At 39.5% G+C, this 22,126-nt stretch overlaps 1 protein-coding gene across 4 annotated transcripts in view; it reads left to right on the top strand.

Moving 5' to 3' along the window:
- The window catches only part of Coq2 (ubiquinone biosynthesis protein COQ2, mitochondrial), a 229,058-nt gene that overhangs the window by 182,690 nt on the left and 24,242 nt on the right, over positions 1–22,126 (top strand). For 3 of the 4 annotated variants that reach the window (XM_067142742.2, XM_068226600.1, XM_068226601.1), the window contains one exon: positions 18,189–18,377. The exons of the other annotated variant lie outside the window; for it this stretch is intronic. In XM_067142742.2, the coding sequence (XP_066998843.2) occupies positions 18,189–18,377 (189 nt within the window). The remainder of the gene's footprint in view (positions 1–18,188; positions 18,378–22,126) is intronic. 4 annotated transcript variants of the gene reach the window in all.

Here is a 22,126-nt window from a genome sequence, read left to right on the forward strand (position 1 = left end):
TTAAGATCGCCCATAATAATAATGCTTGCTTGATCATACGTACTTCTCATTCGTCTAATTTCTGTCGCTAAATTCTCAAAAAAATCATTCTGCGCAAATGGGGAGCTCAAAGGTGGATTATATATAAAAGCTATACATATTTCATTCCTCCAATTGACCCTATCTAATATTCTTATCCAGATTAATTCCTTAAACTCAGATTCTAACAGCTGTATTCTATCTTTTAAGTTGTTTTTGATAACCACTGAAATTCCGCCCGATATCCTTCCTCTATTGGATCTCCTTGATCCATATTGACTCCATACGATACACCCTTCTATCTTTAAGTTTTTCTTGCAATCAGCCCAAGTTTCTACAAGCCCAAGGATGTCCATTTCTTCCAGTAGCTCTTTAAAGTCTTCGTTACCTATTTTGCTCCATACTCCTTCAATGTTAACACATGATACCTTTAACTCTAGTTATTTTTTACTTCTATGTTCTAAACTTCCTGACTTACTTCTAGTTATTCTAGATCTTTCCACTTCCATTATACTTCCCTCCGGAGAGCAAATAATGTCCTTCTCAGATAGTTCTTCTGTGAGTTTTAATCTACTACCTGAACCCATCCCCTTCTTCTGAAAAAAGTCTTTTAGACTCACTGACCTACGCCTGGAAGTATCCTCAGCTCCTCCACGCGGCGCCGCTGTTGACATCCGGCTCGCCTCGTCGTTCCTCCCACTGTTATTTAACTCCGCTGGAAGATCTGACGTAGGCTGTTGAATCACCTGCCCGGGGTTATCAACCCGAGCATCGCACGTATACTCTGGAATCTCTTGTGTCATCACTCCTTCACCATGCACTTCCGCTGATGACCCAAACTGCTTACTTCGTTCCTTAAACATATCACCCAGATCACTGACCGTCCACGTTCTCGCCCAGTTATCTCCCATCACATGCAAGCGGTTTCCTCTTATAAATGCTCGTAGATTCGATTTTCTTGCTTGTCGTAAATGGAATTGTAGAACTCTTTGCTCTTGGAGGCTGTTTCTGTCCATATCCCTTTTTATCCAAATTCTGCTGCCCTTCAAGTTCCTCGCACTATTCAAAATTCGGCTTGCCATTAATGAGGAAACAAACTTAATTCTAACGGGTCTTCTTCCTCTATTCTTTCCCATCCTATACACATCATCTATCTCCCTTTCGGTACACTCAATGCCTAATTTCTCTCTCATTAGCTTAAGGACTGAGCTCATCAATTCCATCTTAGATTCTCCTTCCGTTTCATCCAGTCCGTAAATAATATTTCTTCTCTTCTCCTCCTCCGTTCTTCTGCTATCTCGCCATTGAAGTACCTGTACTTGTTCTTCTAGCTCCTGTATCCTCTGATTTAGTATAGCTCTTTCTTCCTTGTCTTCTCTTATCTTCGCCTTTATTTCTGTTAGATCTTTGGTTATGCTTTCCTTCATATCGTTGATTTGTTGGAACTGTGCTTCGAACATTTCTTTGGTCTGGTCAGCCTGAGAAGCATCGCGGACAACTTCCTTGATTTTCTCAATGTCCTCCCATGTCAATGGGCCTGGGTTCATCTCGACGCCTCCGATGACTAATAGAGTAGCCACTATAGCTGCCGCCATCAACAGTTCTGTCAGTCCTATTTCTTTATTAAATCCTGATTTACAGTCCTTCTTGATCCACTTGACCCAGTTGTGCCATCGCCCTATCACACTCCTATACTGCTGCACTGTTACGCCCATATTGCTTTTCCTGCACTTCCGCACCGTTACCACGCACGTCTGCTCACTAGCTCAGCTCAGCAAAGACTGAGATTTCAAGTTGTATTTAATTATTGATAGGGATGTTGGCGTACATATTTATTACATCAAAGGAATGTAATGTTTGGGTAAATTTAAGTCTTCTATGTTGTTGACTAATTCTATGGAATTCTTTACCAAGGTGTTTTTTTGTAATTTGTGTTAAGAAACTGGTGGTTATATTGAGCTAATATGTTGGACTGGCTCTAAAGTTAATGATAGGCCTTACTGGGATATTTTCTTTGTGTATCTTTGGCATTGCTTTTACTGTTGCTAATTGCAGGCTCATTGTTAAAACTTTGTTTTTTCATGATCATTAAGTAAGAAAAAGGTATTTTCAATAAAGGTTTTTATATCTTTCTGGATTTTTTTGTGTTGGAACTTTTTTAATTATGTTGAAATTGTTGTCTTTGAAGAAGGAATGTGTTTTATCTACGTAATCTTGTTTATCCATAATTACTACAGTATTGCCCTTGTCTGCCTTTTATAACAGTCATTTCGTTTTCTTTTTTTCAGATTCTTAATGTTTGCTGCGTAATCTGTTTTCGGTTTGTCATTGCAATTGAAATTGGCTAACTTTATATTGAACTGGAGGATCTAATAAAGTCTTGTATGTGTATAACTCAGTACTGTCAATTCGGATATGAAGCTGATATTATGTATTTACATATAACAGCATATTTGCAAAAATGACAAAAGGGAACAAAACCTGCAGTTTATTTTCTGGGACATCCATGAAATATTCCCAGGCCCATAATTTCCTCTTGGTAGCCATCAATATGTATTAAAGGTACGATATTGCATTCATGTCAGTCAAATGATTCGGCTTAAATGTCCGGCTCCATGGCTAAATGGTTGGCGTGCTGGCGTTTGGTCACAGGGGTCCCGGGATCGATTCCCAGCAGGGTCAGGAATTTTAACCATAATTGGTTAATTCCCCTGGCATGGGGACTGGGTGTATGTGTCGTCTTCATCATCATTTCATCCTCATCACGACGCGCAGGTCGTTTACGGGCGTCAAATTAAAAGACCTGCACCTGCCAAACCGAAGTCCTTGGGACACATCCTGCCACTAAAAGCCATACACCATTTCATTTCGTTAGGCTTAAATAAAGTGATTGATTTTTCTTCGTGGGTTGAATGTGATGTTGCAGACCTTCTTCTAGTTAGTTCATGTATTGTTCCCTGCAAATAAAAGGCCGAACTTCCATTCATGACTCGCCCTGTTGTCCGATTGGGCAATATGTCAAAGCCTGTTGTTCTCAGTGTGCCGCGTAACTGTGACTTAAGAAGCGTGCTTATGTTCCCAAGAGTTTCATAATGCAAACTTTTGTGAGAAAAGCATTGAGAAGTTCTCGCGATTCTCAAGGCATGCATTCTCATTTCCCATCCCTAGACTCAGCTAAGGGCTCCATGGCCGCCAACCTACGCTCCCAAGTTAAGATCCCTTGGGGGGCCCTTTTAGTCATCTCTTACAACAGGCAGGGGATACCATGGATGTATTCTACTGCCTACAAGTTCATGGAGAAAAGACCGGATTATAGACCGGGTCACTCAAAAGGGGATTCCTTTTCGAAATAACATCTTGAAACTGGAGCTTCTTTTTATTGTGACCCAAAACAAAGATAGATATGATAAATATATCATTGATGAATGGCTAATTAAGGAAGAAAACATGTTCTTTGCTTGCCACCATACCACTACGAACTTAACCCTATTAAAATGGTATGGGTGCAAGCAGTGGCGGTTCGTGCATGAAGGGCTTTCGGGCGCCGCCCCGCCACCTTTACTAAAACACGTAACATAATTTCACTCCGTAGCTGATTATATAAAGAGATGGACTATGTAGCAAAGTCTAACTTATGGTACTGTGTTATTCAGTTATTCAATGTTATCTTTATTGTTTTGGCTGTAAACGTTTCACTTTTTTTGTTTTCAAAGACAAGGCAAAGGCTGTCTGACCGTGGCATCCGTTCAGCAAGCACGATGTTTTCTCTTTGGTCCAGCACAATGTTTTCTCTTTAGACATTAGGCGGTCGGGTGCTGGCAGGAGAGCCCCCAGTAAGCTCCTAGAGTTTAACAAGAGTGAGGGGTGCGGGAGGAGCCTTGGAAGACGATTTGGGCTTGTCAGGGGAAGGAAAAGAGTGCAGGCGGGGTGTATGCTTAGAGCGTTTAATACTTGAAGGTTATATGGGCTGTCCGGCAGAGCCCGTAGCAATGTCGCCAACCACTTTACAGTGTACCTAGGCCTTTTCCCACACGTCTTAAGTTAACTGTTGTTAGAGGTTAATTCCAAAACTGTTTACAAAACAATGGATTCCATTAGACTGACTATTTAAACAATTCAGTTCTAAAAATAAGCTAAAATACATATTTAAAATCTAATCATAAGGTGACGGCACTATTTGTACGTTGGTCACATTTCTTTGAGATTTGAGGAAGCCGAAAGGAATTCTGGCGTGCATTGTTTATTTGTTCTCGTGAATGTCATTGTCGTTTGTGATTAGTGAAACAGGAGTAGCCGTGATTGCAGTAGCTGTTAGCCGGCTAATGTGTGTGTGTTTAAATGCCATTGTAGTGTAGTGTTGCTGTGCAAGTGTCCAGTAGATAAAACTACGGTACCATAATAGTTTAAATAACATTGTAAATTCTACCTTCAGTTTTAAGTGTCGTTTTAATATCTTCATTCGTGTGTTTAGTACTTACCTGCCCATTTGAAAACTAAATGTTACAGTATTAATTTAGGAAGACAAGGAAGATGAATTCTGAAAATAGTATTTTAAGTAGTGACGGGAATTTAAGTTTTGAACATAGGATAGAATTGAAGAAATTAGGGTCTCCTCGGCCAAATTTAAATATTGCACAAGAACAAAAATGCATATACTAGGAAATTCAGTCCGTCACTTTATAAGCAGGCTGACTGGCTGTGCGGATGTGAGATAAAGAATGCGTTCTTCTGTTACTCTTGTTTAGCAATGAATGCCGTTGACGCTCCATGGACATCATTCGGGGTATCAGACATAAAACACCTAGGTGAAAAAGCATAAAATGAGCGAGAAACATATAAACGCTGGTATTGAATTTGCTATGCTTGGTAGAGTAGATATTCAATGCGAATTAGACAGCGCATACAGACTTAAAATTAAACAATCAAATGAACAGGTTTCGAAGAATCGATACATTCTTAGTAAATTAATTGATGCTATTAAGTTCTGTGGGAAGTTTGAACTAGCGCTCAGGGACCACGTCTGTCTGATAAACCAGGCATTTTTCGAGGTTTAGTCAATTTAATGTCAGAGCTAGATAGCACACTGAAAGAACATATCGAAAAAGCAAATAACAGAGTATTTGTTGGGTTATCTAATACCATACAGAACGAGCTTCTGAATTCAATCTATGCCGTGTGCCATCAAATGATTTTGGAAGAAATCTCTCAGACAAATTTTGTGGCAATTCAAGTTGATGAAACCACCGATTGTTCCACCTTATCTTAACTCGTTTTTGTTGTACGGTACGAGCTGGGTAGCAAAATAAATGAAAAATTCATAAGTTTTGTGTTGCCTGATAATCACTCAGCAGAAGTATTCTGCAGTATTCCAGGAGTTGGAAAAACTTAAGCTGGACCAAACTCCGGACAAAGTCATTGCGCAGACGTACGACAGCCATTCAGTAATGAGTGGAAGGCAGACTGGCGTTCAAGCAAGGGTCAAGGTCGTTTACAAAAACGCTCATTTTGTGCACTGCTACGCGCATCAATTAAATTTAATTGTTGAGCGATGCGCTACTCAGAATAAGCAGGTCAGGATCTTTTTTTAGTAATTTAGAAGGGTTTTCATAATTTTTTTTCAAAATCTGCGAAACCAACTGCTGTTTTGGACGAAGTGGTAAAAAGGCGCATCCCAAGAAATGCCACCAGAAGGTGGAACTTCAAGGCACGATGTGTAAGTACGGTTTTTATGTACAGAAATCTGATTTTCGCTACGTGATCGTTCTGCCTCGGAGGAAGATACATACAGTATTTAGGCAGTGTCATCGGATTATTATTATTATTATTATTATTATTATTATTATTATTATATTTCATCTACAATTATCGTGGTGCTGGGCCGTTGGAGGGGGGGGGGGGCGAGATGACGGCATAGCCCTGCCAGAGTAAAATGTCACGAACCGCCACTGGGTGCAAGTGGAGACTACATAAAAATGGAATCATCTCATTCAAACAAAAAGAAATGTGGAATTTTAGCTGCATATAAACATGTGACAATAAAATAGGGTAAACTACGCAAAGAAAATCAAAAGTGATCTTTGGAAAGCAGGCGATATTTAAAATGACAAGAAACAATTTTTGATACATTTGTCTTCTTATTTTTCTTCTTCATTCTGCATTGCCAACTTGTTCATATTTGCTTGAACCTGGATCATCCAGGGATAAGGAGGAATTTGTGGAAGGAATTACACAACTACCTGAGGATAAATGTATTTTAACTATTACTTTCCTAATATAATTATATTAGTGAAAATGTCATTACTGTAACATATTATTTTATTTCCTTTGCTAGTTGTTTATCGTTGCACTAACACATTGAAGGTTTTTGGCAATGGAAGGCTGGAAAAGGGCTAGGATTGGTAAGGTAGCAGCTGTGGCCTTAATTAAGGTACACCCCCCGCATTTGCCTGGTGTGAAAATGGAAACCACTGAAAACTATCTTCAGGGCTGCTGACCTGCCAGCGGTGGGATTCGAACCCACTATCTCCCGATTCCAAGCTCACAGCTGTGCGACTCTTTAACTGCACGGCCAACTCACTCGGCATGATTATTATTATTATAACCCCCTGCAGGTGGGGGACGCACATGTGGAATACACCTGCGGTATCCCCTGTCTGTCGTAAGAGGCGACTAAAAGGGGCAACCAAGGGATGATCAAATTAGAACCGTGAGACTACCTGTAATTAGTACCATCAAGCAAGGAACACCATGGGTCACATTTACTTGTGTGTAGTACCACTATGTTAGGTACGCAAGAGGTTTGTGATTAGTAGCGACAGTGTGTGAATCAGGATGAGGGTCTTAGAGTGCCAGTGATTCGTACCCCTATATGAGCAACACCATGGGATGAGACACACCATGGTTCTGCCTTGCCTATGCTTAGTTCCCACTATGTGAGGAATACCACGGGATAGTTCGGGTCCCTGTGATTAGTCCACTTATGTGAGGAACCGCCATAGGTTTGCGTTGCCTGTAAATAGCGCCGCAATGTGCAAAACACCATAGGTCTGTGTTACATGTGCGCATTACACTACCTGTGAATAGTACCATAATATGTGAAATACTGCAAGTCTATGCTACTTTTGATTAGTACCGCCAAATTACAAATAGCATGGTTCTACTTTCCTAGCGATAAGTGCCATTATGAGGGGCCGATGACATGGATTTTGGACCCGTTTCGACTACAAGCATAATCGATTCAGCATCGTGCTATAGAAGCAGTCCCTTGGTCAGTAATACTATTGTTTTGTGCCAGCTTCTGTGCATGTGAGGCACTGTGGGTTGGTTCAACTGATCGTTTTAAATTCATATCTGTCCGTCCCGTCCCTCCATCCCTCCCTCCCTCCCTTGATGACTGTTAAGTTTTGGTTTTGACTTTCAGCAGCATTCGAAAGGAGAACACCGAGCTCGATAGCTGCAGTCGCTTAAGTGCGGCCAATATCCAGTATTCGGGAGATGAGGGTTCGAACCCCACTGTCGGCAGCCCTGAAGATGGTTTTCCGTGGTTTCCCGTTTTCACACCAGGCAAATGCTGGGGCTGTACCTTAATTAAGGCCACAGGTGCTTCCTTCCTATTCCTAGGCCTTTCCTATACCATCGTCGCCATAAGACCTATCTGTGTCGGTGCAACGTAAAACAAATAGCAAGAAGAATAAGAAGAAGGAGAATAATAGTTTTAACATCAAGAAATTTGAAGATGCTCCAAATACATAGGCCTTGTGTCAGTAGATTTACTGGTATGTGAAGGAACTCCTACAGGACAAAATTCCAGCTCCTCGGCTTCTCCAAAAACCGCCAAAAAATAGTTCATGGGACATAAAAACCAATAACATTAGATTAAAGTGCTCTTCTTTAGGAAACTCAGAATTAAACATGGTTTTCATCTGTTATTTGTTGTGCATTTATTTGTTATTTAATTTGTTTATCCCATTGAATGGATAACTAGGGAACATTGTGGTTGTTGCAGTGTTAGTTAAGATTTCATCCTAGTCCTAAGGCATCCGTTATCTCTAATTAATTGCAATTGTGGTTATTACCAATGAACAATGAGGTCAACTGGTGAATAGCATCAGTGCTCTTAGTACTAGGGTAAGAAGTTGTATATAAAAATGGCATCCTATTTCATGTAGTCCTGATGAAACTTCTATATTTGTTTAACGTTCACTGCTTCAATATTTGATGGAAAGAAATGAAAATGGGACTAGTAATTTAGTAGATAAATTATACTCTGTTACAACATTTGCAACATAATGTTTGATATTATCTTTTCTTTTTCACCCAGAATCTTATGTGAACATCTTCAAAAGCCTGTATTGTCATTTCTTTGCAAATCACAGTTTTCCCTTTGATTAAAGGGTCTACCATAATTGCACTTTCCTGCCTGCCCGCTTGCCTACCTACGTACCTACCTTCTTAGTTTAAACCATTCACTTCAGTTTGGACTGTTCAGCCTTTTAGCATTCAGCCTGAAGTCTCTGAAAATGAAATAAGTGCCGCCATGACTATTTGGAATGAACAGTGCAGCTTCTTGTACTCATTTTAACTCAAAATCGCTAAAAATTAAATTATCATTTCCTAGGCGTCTCTCCAAGTGCATTGCTCTCCTAAATAAACATATCCTCTTCCATTTGCCTTACATAGCTTTTTCCTGTGCTCTCTTCCTGTTTACTCAAGAGAAATGACCCTTCTTGCTTTGAATAGTCCTACAGAAAAGCTACTGCAAAGTTTTAAAAACTGGCTTGAGGCCAATATATTTATTACATCTTCCAGCTTTTAATCTTTTTCATATGCCTCGTACATGCAAATATTCCGTGCTTTTTTTTTTTTTCTGGAATTTAGCGAAGAAAAACTGGGGTGCATGCATTACTTGAAATAAGGTTGTACTACTTCACCTAAAAATTTGCCTTAACAGTAGATTAGGTAAGCAACCAATTGATCAGAAATATCATGCAGTTTGTTTACCTTCCCCTGATATTTGTAATTGGCTAGTTTTGCCTATGTGTTGTAATGGGTATGCTCTGTCGTGGGCAGCACAGACCGAGGCCTGACAACACTATTCACTTGATGAAACTGAGGATGACGCCTTATGGAAAGATGGTGACGACAAATATGATTTTATTAACTCAACCTGAAATGAAATGGCATATGGCTTTTAGTGCCAGGAAATCCTAGGACGGGTTCGGCTCGCCAGATGCAAGTCTTTTGATTTGACACCCGTAGGCGACCTGCGTGTCGTGATGAAGGTGAAATGATGAAGACGACACATACACCCCGCCCCCGTGCCAGCGAAATTAACCAATGATAGTTAAAATTCCCGACCCTGCCAGGAATCGAACCTGGGACCCCTGTGACCAAAGGCCAGCACGCTAGCCATTTAGCCATGGAGTCGGACAACTCGACCTTATTAATGGCCTACTACTTGCAGGGACAATCTCACTAAACTGAAGTACAGGAGGTTTTGTCAATACTGTACACAAAAACTGTTTAATACATATTATTTGTAGATGTTTCCAGAAAACATAATTCTCTTCGTCAGTGAAAAAGTATTTACCAAAATCACAGTGACTTGATTATGACAAATTAATTAGATGTTCAACTATTACTTAAAACAAACAATTGAAATACAGCTATTACATCTTCAAAAGATCTAAAACTAATAAAAGGTTTCACTCATGTAACACTATACACTTGTTCTTCAGTATGTTGTTGTTGCTAATGTAAATAATGCTTGTTGTTCTTCTAGGACTGTGAATGTAGATTAGCTGTGGTTAGTAATGTATTACAGGTAATGGGAAAGTAGTAGGATTGTGACCTCTTCCACTGTACTGGAGCATACAATTACTGTATTGACTTCAATATTTCATTGCACACATCAACATTAAATTGATTAAAAAATGAACATAACAATTTGCTGCTTGCTATTTGCAACAACATGTAAAGATTATGATGCCTTTCTTAAAACAAAATTATATTTTAATCAGTCTTGGAGTACATGTACAAGGTGTTCTTGAAAATTCTTGCTGTGAATTAAAATGTCGTCAAGATACACTGCAAAAATATCCAAAATATCCTGATAATACCTTATCCATCAGTTGCATGAAGATGGCAGGGGCATTCTTCAATACAAAGGGCATTACTGCAAACTTGTACAATCCTCTCGGTGTCATGAAGGCGGTCAGTGGTCTAGAACTTTCCTCAAGCTTCACTTGCCAGTATCCGGAGTTGAGATCCAGCGTGCTGAAAATCCTAGACCCACTTACTTGTTTCAGCGAGTCTTTCAGGTCAGGGATGGAGTAAGCATCACTAATGGTCTTCTCGTTCAACCTGCAGAAGTCCACACACAGTCAGTACTCCCCATTCTTCTTTTTCAGTAGGATGATAGGTGAAGGATGTAGAGGTTTCGATGAGACCTTGTCCTTCCATCTCTTGAATGTTCTGAATGACAAAGTTGCGCTTATCCGGACTGATTTGATATGGACATTGCTTGTTGTGTGAGGAAGTGCTGCATTCAGTGGTGTGTGTTGCCGTGGCAGTCCGTCCTATTTTATTGGTGGTGACTTCCGGAAAGTCCTTTAAGGCGCTTCTCAGCTCCTCTTCTTCACTTGATTGAAGATGCGTTAACTGGATATCTCTCAGGTCTACGTCGACTTCCGCATCCTTGCGTGTCCGGAGATTTCCATCATGCCGGGCGACCCTCAGACATCTGTCTTTTCCCAAAAACACTTCATGAGCTGCATAGTGTAGGATCACCTTGTATTCCTGCAGAAAGTCATGACTTAATATGATGTCAGGTATTAGGTTCTGAATCACTGCAGCGTCAATTACAATAGGCAGGTCCATGCATTTAGCGGTTAGGTTAGTCTGTCCTTGGATGGAATAGATTACCCCGTCCATTGTTCCTGCTACCCTTCCGAGATGGTGAGACTTCATAGGCGGTAGTAATCTGGTAACAGTCCCATTGACAAATGAATGGCTTGCTTGGCTGTCGAGTATGGCTGAAAAATTCTCGTAGCCTATCCTTAACCCATTAGCGCCTTGCGTTGCCATATGGCAACGATTTTTGCACCTTTTTCTTTTAATACTGTTGGCAACAAGAAATAATCTGGAAGATTGTAATGTCATCCGACAGTTAGAGAAGAGTTTTTAGAATTGAGTAATCACGTTTATTTAATTTTAAAGTCTATTGTTGTGACACAAAGTCTGGTGGACTCTTGGTTATTTTAAGATTCCTGCAAAATGGCTGCCGGCTTCACGTAAAAAGGATATAAAATCTATAAGTGAAGTTCTTTCATTGGATTATGTTTACAGTAGTGTTGTGCACACTTCATTATATATGTTGTAAACATTTGAAATAGTACGGGCGCACAATGCCATAGTAGTGCTTGCTGATTCTTTAGCGTTACCATATGGCAACGCTAGGCGTTTATACTCAGTAAAATTTCTGCAGCTGTCAGATCATGATACTTTATACTGAGTCATACATCTTCATTGCAGGAAGGGATTTTTCCTTTTAGAAGCACTGGATATGCTACTGACTGAAGATCTTGATAGTGATATTTTTGTGGAACCGCCCTATGTAAATGTACTTACAGCTGAGGGCTCCTGGTGATGAAGATGATAGTGGGCTTATTGATAATCTCTCTCTCGTCAGTTAAGTGTCAGTGCTGAAATGAAGCTTGTGAATAATGAAAGGATCGGGATTAGTTACGATGGTGTCGGTGTGTTACCAGAGGACGAAGTGGCTTTTCTGTCTACTGATGCAAGATCTGTTTCAGTACCCGATGCTGCGAAAGAGTGGATAACTGATAGAGGAAATAATATATCAAATAACAAACCAAGATAGACCGATGGGGCTGATTACAAAATATTGGGCGACTGTTGACATTTCCGGAGCCTAGTTATAGAAAGTGAAAATTTATGACTGTCTTTGACATTTTTTAATTTTTTACAGATAACCAGCTGATCGAACATTTAGTTCGATAGACTAAAACTTATGCAGTGTTTTTAAATTGTACGGACCCACAAATAACTTCTGATGAAATTTGTTGCTTTATCGCCATACTTTTCATTTCTGGATATAATAGGTTGCCCTCCAAGCGTTCTTATTGGGATACGCAGGACGATATGAAGACAGTGAAAGATTGTCATTCTCTATCTCTGTGGCTAACACGCAAGTATTGAGGGTGGGCTTTTATATGCCTCCGAAAATATAGACTACTGTAGTTACTCTATAGTTTGTAACTGCATCTGAAGTTCTTTGATTGTTCATTTCCTTATTTTTGATTTTATTCTATTGTTCCAATGTGTGTTTTGTTTTGACAGGCAACAAACTGTACATATGGTATAGTGTTGGCTACTGAATGCATGATTCGAAGCAGTGTATCGATTCATTGAAGTGTCCGAGTGAATCGATTCACAGGAAAGGCGAGCTCACGGCACACGATTCAGCTTACTCCCAGCGGACAGTGCTGAGTGGCGCACTCACTGGACGTTGACGGGGAGCCGAGCTTCCGCTGCAGCGAGACAGTGTATCATGGCACATCGAAAGAATCGTGAACGAGCGCGGCTCAGTGAGACACATGATACACACGGCTCCTTCGGCTCACTGGACATGCGGAGAGCCGAGCTTCCGCTGCAGCGAGGCATACAGTGAATCATGGCACATCGAAAGAATCGTGAACGAGCGCGGCTCAGTGAGACACATGATACACACGGCTCCTTATCGGATCACTGGACACGCGGAGAGCCGAGCTTCCGCTGCAGCGAGACATACAGTGAGACATGCTAGACTGAAAGAATCGTATGCTATAATGGACTCTCGAGCTCAGCTCATTTGAAAATAATACCCATTTGCATTCACTGTCCTCTTCGTACAGGGAGGTTTAAATAATAGATGGATTTATTTGCAGTGTTAAAAAGGTAGTCACAACATAATTATGAAGTAGCTAGTAAGTAGGCTATTAGGTTATACTATTTATTAGTTTAATGAATCTTAGTATTATAACTTAGTTGACATTTGACAGTTAAACTCGACTCTAGCCTGCCCTATGACTGTGAGTCATGCTCATGAGTCATGACCACTCAAAAGTACCTGTTTTATATTGGGAAGAACGGCTCAGTATTTTCTCAGTTCATATGTCACATCGTTGCACAAGACTTCAATCATATGTGGACAGACGCAATAACAGTATGTTGAATCAGAAAACCAGCGGGCTACTGTACATCTCGAGTAGCCTATACAAAATATGACGATTTAAAAAAATCCTCAGCTGATAGAAAAATACTTTTAAAAAAAGACTGAGTGAGTTGTCGTGCGGTTAATATCGCGTGGCTATGCGTTTGCATTCGGGGGATGGTGGGTTCGAATCCCACCGTCGGCAGCCGTTAAGATGGTTTTTCCGTAGTTTCCCCATTTTCACACCAGGAAATGCTGGGACTGTACCTTAATTCAGGCCATGGCTGCTACCTTCCTAATCCTAACCTTTCCTACCCTGCGTTGCCGGAAACCTTCGATGTATTAGAGTAACTAGCATTTTTTCTAAGAAAGGAGTTCATAGTATGAAGACCAGATGGCAGCTGCGAGCACTGAATGCTGTTGCTGCTGTCTTACCAGCACATACTACACTGATGCAGTAGGAGCAGTGACCAATGAGCCGTGAATCGGATCACTGTATCGATTCAGTAACGTGAACGGAATCAAATGAATCGATTCAGTAAAATGAATCGAATGTCCCATCACTAATATGGTATGTGTCTATGTACTGCAAACATGTATTTTCTCTTTTGTTCAATAATTCTATTTTTCTTTTTGCTGTGATGTGAATAAAAACTGATATTCCATATTCCATATTTTTACAATAAATAATGCTAAGATATTTCAACATTGTTATTGCACGAAAAAAAAAAACTCTTTGCAACCTAAATTCGACTTTCAGAACTCATTGTTTAAAAATAGGTAGTGCAAGCGCCTAGCGTTGCCATATGGCAACATCAAATATCTTATGACCTAGCGATTCCAAAATTCTGAAACTTGTTATATTAGTTTATTTTGGTCTCAAACATGCGGAAAAACACAATAAATAAACAAATCTCAGAAAAAAATTAATTCAGGCGCTAATGGGTTAAGATGATAGCTGGGCGGGGTTGACCTGTTCTACTCATAATCTGACCAATCGCTCTCCTACTCTACCAGGGTTGCTTGTCTGTCATGTCTTGAGGTGCATTTCTGTTCCCGGTCCCATCGCCCCCCTCAATCCAGAATGGGCCGGACCTAGCTTTCCGACGTCAAGGCTGAGCACTTGTTCTTCAGGTGTCCCGCTCTTCCATATTGGTAGCACTTCCTAACTGCGCTGGTCTCTTCGGTAGCTCCTCCTCCAAGTGGGCGATGATTCTACGTAGATCATCAAAGGATCTGGGTTGTGATACTTTCACTAGGGATTGAATCTTATCATGGAATAGCTCTGTGATGTCTGGTAAGATCTCGTTCTCGCTTCCTTCTGGGTGCAGTCGCTTGAAGAAATGGTACTTCTGTAGAACGAATGCGCTAGCTCTCATGCCAGTGAGTTGTGGCTCAGTCAATAGCTTACTTTTCACGGAGCTCTTCACCCCTTCAGAATTAAACCTAGCGAGGAATTTCCTCTTGACGTCCTTGCAGTTTAAATTTAAGCCCTTTCAGTTATTCCACCAAGTAGTGGTTTGCCTCTTTAATCACGGTGTGATGAGTTTCACAAAGATGTCCTCTGGTAGATTAGTCCTACCTACTAGACTGACCGATCCCTCGATGAAGCTAGTCAGGTTCTCTTCCAGTCGCCCGTGGAATTCCAGAAAGCTCTCTATAATCACCTTCGGGTCTAGGTGTCCTGTATTGCCGGTTTGGTTTGAGGGGGGGGGTAGAGATGTGGCAATACGTCCTGTTTGATTTAATCTATCTTCTGCAGCGTTATTCTGCACATCTCCCTTGATGGTCGAAAACCAGTTTCCCTAACCTTCCTTCAACAGCAGAAATACGGCTTTCAAAATTTACCTCCACAGTAGAAATTCTCCCCTCAACCTGTTGCTTTATGCCAGAAACCTGGATTTCCACCCCCTCCTTGAGGTTCGAGATGTCCCCCTTCCAGCTGGCTTACCCTACTATCGATCTGTTCAACCTGTCCCAGTTTTGACCTGATGTCTGATATTTGCTGCATTAATCGATTGGTGACGTTGCTAATTTGGAATTAAATTTTGTCATTTATGGTTGAAATTTTTTATTCTAGGCCCTGTTCTACTTGGTAAACCTGTCTGTACACTTGTGATATTTGTCCAGTTAAAACTGAGTTAGCTTGAGAAATTTTGTCTGAAATTTCATTTACTTTCAAAATTTGGTCTGCAATCTGTTCGGTCAGGCCACGTCTGAAATCTTGTCTGAAAGTTTGTCATTCTGGTCCTTGAGTGCCTGCATCATGGTATTTAGGTTAGAACACATTTTTGTTATATTTACCTCTTCTTCTGACGAATCCAGATCTTCGTCGACATCAATGAAAACCTTTTTTTGGGATCTTCTCCTTTTTCGACGAGATCTTCCTGTAACCACGTCTGCAGCGATTTCTTCTTGTCGTTCTTCGGAAGATTTCTCTTGGCAAGTTCATATTTGAGTTGTTGAATGGACATCTTTTCTAGTATCACTTGCATTTCGTTCTATTTTGCACTACACTCGCAAGTTCTTACGTCCTGTCCACGGTCACCAATGATGTAGCCACAAAGACGCACACAAAATGCTGTCACTCGTGTACATGGATTTTATTTGCAATTATTTACAGGTTATACATTAACTACACAAATCAACAAACCACCATTTTTAACTATTGCCTATTACGAAGCACATGGAGATTGCAACCTTGAAACAGTTGACTGCTGACTGCTTCCATTAGCATGTTGGCCTAATCACAACATGTGTTCACAAAAACAACTCCACTTAACCAATAACTTAACTCCACCATCAACACCACTTCCTTATATATGTGTTGACTGGTCAGGCTTCTAGAAGGATATGTCACAACATATCTTCTAGTAAATTCCTGAGTACAGAATAACATAGTTATAATGTAAAGAACATTCTAAAACCCTCTAGTGTCAAAGATGCGTTATTCTGGAATTTACAGTGTGTTGCACAATGTTACTGTGAATTATACATTATATATATACAGGTAATAATAAATAACATACTATTAATTACATGTTCTTACAGTAACTAAACTCATATAAATATATATACAGCATATGCTTCAGGACATAACCTCACAAACAATGCGATTGTAAATAATAATGATACTAATCAGTGGATGAAAAACTTTATAGCCATACATCACAAGTCAATAGTAATAATAATGAATCGTGCTCGATACTTGCATTATTTACCCATGGGTTAAAGAATATTGTTTTCAAGTTAATGTCAGTTTATTACACTTCCGTCATGTTACGTTAGTATTCAGGGACTATCTCTAAAAGGAAATAGGTTGTTGTAATCCATTTTCTACAGTTCCAGTTGAGAGAATTTTGATTTTTGTGAAAAGGTTTGAAACGTTCAGAGAAACATAGACACTATCACAACTTCAGCAGTACCCTCATATCTCTTTCCTTGATTGTTTTCCAGTTTCAGTTTAATCAGGGTTTCACAGAAAAAGAGATTGCAGTACCATTTTAGAAACAAGCAAGAAATCAAAGTGCATGGGACACGTGCTTGCAGCTCTTCGAAACAAGTCTTTTTATTCTATCCAGCAATGGTTAAATAGTCATTGGTCCTATCTACAGTATAAGGAACTGTAATGCTATCATTCATGTTTTCCAGAAGAGAGACAAAAGTATTTCTAGCATACAACGATTTATTCACTACAATAGGAAATAAAGGAGCCCAAGCAACGCTCAGGCACTGTATTCATTGTGTTAAAAGAACAGAATGTATGTGGTTAACTACTGGCTTCATTGTCATTTTGATGAATGTGTTTAACGTTGAATTGTTTAAACTGACTTTAGTTAGAAATACGGTCTTAAGAATGGGGAGAAATGAAAACCAGTTAGCTACTAATTCTCCTGTTGATGGTAGAATTTATCAGAAGAGTTCACATTGATGGGTTCTATTGGATTGTTTAAATTTCTGTTGTGTTGCCATGTAATAACTAACCAACTAACCCCATGGCACTACAGCCCTTGAAGGGCCTTGGTCTACCAAGCGACCGCTGCTCAACCCGAAGGCCTGCAGATTACAAAGTGTCATGTGGTCAGCACGACGAATCCTCTCGGCCATTATTCTTGGTTTTCTAGACCGGGGCCGCTATCTCACTGTCAGATAGCTCCTCAATTACCAAGCTCGATAGCTGCAGTCGCTTAAGTGCGGCCAGTGTCCAGTAATCAGGAGATAGTGGGTTCGAGCCCCACTCTCGGCAGCCCTGAAGATGGTTTTCCGTGGTTTCCCAATTTCACACCAGGCAAATGCCGGGGCTGTACCTTAATTAAGGCCACGGCCGCTTCCTTCCAATTCCTAGGCCTTTCCTACCCCATCATTGCAATAAGACCTATCTGTATCGGTGCGACGTAAAGCAAATAGCAAAAAGCTCCTCGATTCTAATCATATAGGCTGAGTAGACTTCGAACCAGCCCTCGGATCCAGGTAAAAATCCCTGACTTGGCCGGGAATCGAACCCGGGGCCTCTGGGTAACAGGCAGGCGTGCTACCCCTACACCACAGGGCTGGCGTTGCCATGTAATCAACAGTAATTTCAGCAGACATGGTAGTGATGTTCATAACTTATAGTTGCTGTAAATGTTTGTAGTTAACATTTATCCAGTCACAAAGTTCTACTTTTTAAAATGTAATAATAGATTGATAGGCATGTTTAGGGAATTAAAATTACGTTTAGTGCTTTTACATACTCACTTTATGAGTATGGTACCAAAGTGTAAACTCAGGGCATAGAGAATGTTGAATTATTTGTGAGATGTTTTTCCTTAATCACCTAACAAAGATTCCAAGATTACAAATGATTGTAATGTAAATTAACTTTTGTTCAAAATAAATTAAGAATAAAAGCTACTTAGAATATCTGATGTGCAGTATTCATATTTATTCTTAAAAATATGCTTTTTTTTTGTTACAGGATAAAGTTGAGGATATTCTTCTTGGAATAAAGTCAACAGCTATAAAGTTTGGAGACAAAACAAAGTTATGGCTGACAGGGTTTAGCAGTGTTATGGTTTCTGGACTAATCCTCTCTGGGATACAGTGCCAACAGACTTGGCCATATTATGCTGCTGTTGGTCTTGTTTCTGCTCATCTTGCCTCTCAGGTATTTAGTAATGTTCATATCTGTACTGATAATGAAACATAAATCTTCGTACAAGAAAAGTTTCTCCTTTATGTTGTCTTCAGTTTATATGAGGTAAAACCATCTTCAGGGCTGCTGACAGTGGGATTAGAACCCACTATCTCCCGGATGCAAGCTCACAGCCGCGCGCTCCTAACTGCACGGCCAACTCGCCCGGTAAAAGGGAAAATTCATTAATATTTTAGAAATTTTAGCAATTTATCTTGTTCAAAAAAATCGCTTTGAATCAAGTTTGAATGAAAGAATTACAGATGAGAACCCATTGTATAAACTAGCATTTAATCATTTAAGGAAGAAAAGAAAAAAAGAAGAAAAAGAAGTGATTCTTATTCAACATCATCTGAATATTGAAATTTTCCTAATACACAATACAACTAACGTTTGTTTATTCACTGATATGGTGAATTATAATATACTTCTTTAAATTTTGGGCTAAACAAAAGAAAGTGTTATATTGTTTTCGTTCTTTGATATTTGTAAATAAGTTTGACTTTAACAACCACTGACGAAGGGAATGTATTATGTTTTCAAAACATGTTCGATGAATAAATGGTTTTCAATGATAAAAGTGTATTGACAAGGTGGATTTAAGCATATACTATTTTAAATAGTTTTTGATAGGTTTTTCCCAGACTGTTCGAATCCAATCTCGTATGAGCCAGCCGTCCATCGTTTTCCATGGATGTGAACATGGATTCCTTGAGAAAATTCCACTTTTGGCTTGGTTTCTACAATTGGCCGTTACAGAAAGCAGTTTTTGCTTCCCATCATCTGCACAGTAATGATCTTGTTTTTCTTTCACATTGATCATTCAACTCTGGGACTTATCAAAACTGATTGGTGCCTGATCCGCATTGCTGATTTGGGAGAGCAAAAGGGTTGCACAGCTGTGAACTTGCATCCGGGAGATAGTGGGTTCAAACCCCACTGCCAGCAGCACTGAAGATGGTTTTCCGTGGTTTCCCATTTTCACACCAGGCAAATGCTGGGGCTGTACCTTAAATAAGGCCACGGCAGCTTCCTTCCCATTCCTAGCTCTTTCACATCCCATCGTCGCCATAAGACCTGTCTGTGTCGGTGCAACGTGAAGCCACTAGCGACGATTCTTTATAGCAAACTGATGAAAATCAAATCATTTTTTGTTATCATTCAGTTTTCATTGCCATAATGACATTCTCTGTCAAAGATTTTATTACCCAGCCTCGGCTTACCATAAATTCCATCATAACCCGATTCCCTGTGTTGCAGCTATTTTATGGCCTTTAAAATATACCATTTTGTGAGAAACGGCGTAATGACATCCAGGAGGTCTTGTTCTACTTGCGGAAATGTCCACATTTTGGTCTACAAAGTGCTTTTTGAAACTTTAGTAGAAACAGCAACCAGTATAAAATAAACTAGGAACAGCTACAGGTAAACCCTGTTATACGCGGATTCGTTATCACGATTTCGCATATACGCGTTTTTGGTTTTAAGACTAGTACTGCCATCTGTTAACAGAACGTAGAAGCTGTAATACCTTAAGGGGGGTACAGACATGCGTGCCGAACTCGGTAACATACACTACTTCGCACGCCAAGATTAAACAGGGCAAGCACATCTCTACACGCATCTTCTGTCATGTTTGTCGAGACGTGAATCATCAGTTCCAGTCAGTAGAGCTGTGGAGATGCACTGGACAGGTTTCGTATTTAAAATGCTGGTTAAAAGGAAAGAAAGTGTGCCTGTCGAAGGAAAGAATTGTGTACCAAAGTAGTCTTCATTAGAAATAAAATTACAAGCGTTGGATCGCCGTGAGAAAGGTGAGCGTATTGTTGATATTCGGCTTGCTTTGTGACTTAGTGAATCCACTGTGAGAACTATTCGTGACAGTATGGAATTAATTTGAAAAACTGTTCAATCTTTTACTAACTTAAGTGTGACTAGAGTGACCAAATCTCGCTCGGAAGCGATGGAAAGAATGGATTGGATTGAGCATCACAACCAACAACACATGCCTCTCTCTGGAGCTGCTATTCAAGCTAAAGCCAAAAGCTTGTATGCAGAGTTTAGTTTATCATAGTGTGTTTCAGTGTTGCATTTTTAAGTGCATAAAGTTTGCATTAAAAAGCGTTTCAGAAACATGATAATGGTTACTTTTTGAAAAAATACTAAGAATCTCTGCTATTTTAGTCTTAATACGTGAGTAAACAGAAACCTAATCATATATTTTACATATGAAGTGACTAGATTTACGCGAATTCAGTATGCGCGGCAATTTCGCGGAACGTAACTATCGCGTATAACTAGGTTTATCTGTATGTGTAAAGATGGGGGGAAAAGCAAATATTTTAGTGGAACGATGAATTCAGGACAGTTTGCAAAAGTTTAATTAGAAAGGCATGTCAAAATGGCTCCAAACAAAAACAGATGTAGGTAGGGAATTGAATGTAGATAAAAGAAAGAGAACAAAAAAGATAATTGCCAAAAAGGAATCAAGGGAAGATTTTAGAATTAACTTGGAAATGGCAGGTCAAGCATCAGGGGAATTTTTTTCTGGACATAATTATCATAGAAAGGGTAAGAAAGGAGAGAGGAATAGCATTTTGGGTAAATCAGGTGATTTCAATGTAGGTCTGGGGGAATCTCACTGGACAAATGGAAGGAATACTTTGAAAACCTTTTCAATGTAAAAGGAAATCTTTCTGTTGAAATCCGAAACAACCTAGTTCAGGGGAGGAGAAAAATAATATGGAAATGAAATTACACTTGCCTACCTGCCAACTTTCCCGATTTAGGCGGGAGACTCCCGATTATCAACACTTTTTCCCGCCTCATTATTTTATTATTTCTCCCAATTTTAGCTTATTTTTTTTGTGAACTTCATTCACATCCCACCATTTCAGCTTTTTATGCCAATAGCCGGAAGTCCTTCACTCTTTGGCCGCATTAAAATGAAATATCGACGTTTATTAATACGAGAAACGCGCGAATGTGCAATGTTTATTGAAACCTGCATATCGCAACGCGTACATCGATTGTCAATCTCTCGTTCTCGCGTGCTATGTTCGTGTTAATTCGCATCAGTCTCGTCGATTCTAGTGACTAATCGCTAGATTTGAATTTTTTAAATAATTTAGTGACCGAATTTCAAAGATAAGCAACTAGTGAATTTTCTAGAGATTTTAGGATCCATTTGGAGGCAAATGGCGAATTTTAATTTATTACTTGACTAGCTGTGGATTTCGTAATTTGATAACAGTAATCATTCCTTGGTACTGCACTAAGACATTATATGAAAATCCCTAAAGTAGGATGAGTCTGTAACATCTTCAGTTTTCGGGTTATATGTATCAGAGTTCAACTCCTTCACTTCTTTACGCCCCCTTTTAAGTGGATTATCCAAAAACAAAAATACATGTTTATTTTTAAAGGAGATTCCAAATATCAATTTTCAGTACATGTTATGTTTTTGAAATATAATACTGTAAATATACACATTTTTAAAATGTACCCAATTTTTAAATTCTTTCCATCCCCTTAAGTGGATTTTACAAAAACAAACAAATGTGTTTATTTTAAAAGAGATTCTAAATACCAATGTTTACGTCTGTAACATATGAAGTTTTTGAGATACATTCATTTTAAAAATTCACCCCATTTTCACTTCTTTTAATCCCTCTTAAGTTGATTTTCTGAAAACAAAAAAATGCGCGTTTCTTTATTTTTAA

The sequence above is a fragment of the Anabrus simplex genome, chromosome 3 (assembly GCF_040414725.1).
Source record: "Anabrus simplex isolate iqAnaSimp1 chromosome 3, ASM4041472v1, whole genome shotgun sequence".
NCBI classification, from domain to species: domain Eukaryota; kingdom Metazoa; phylum Arthropoda; class Insecta; order Orthoptera; family Tettigoniidae; genus Anabrus; species Anabrus simplex.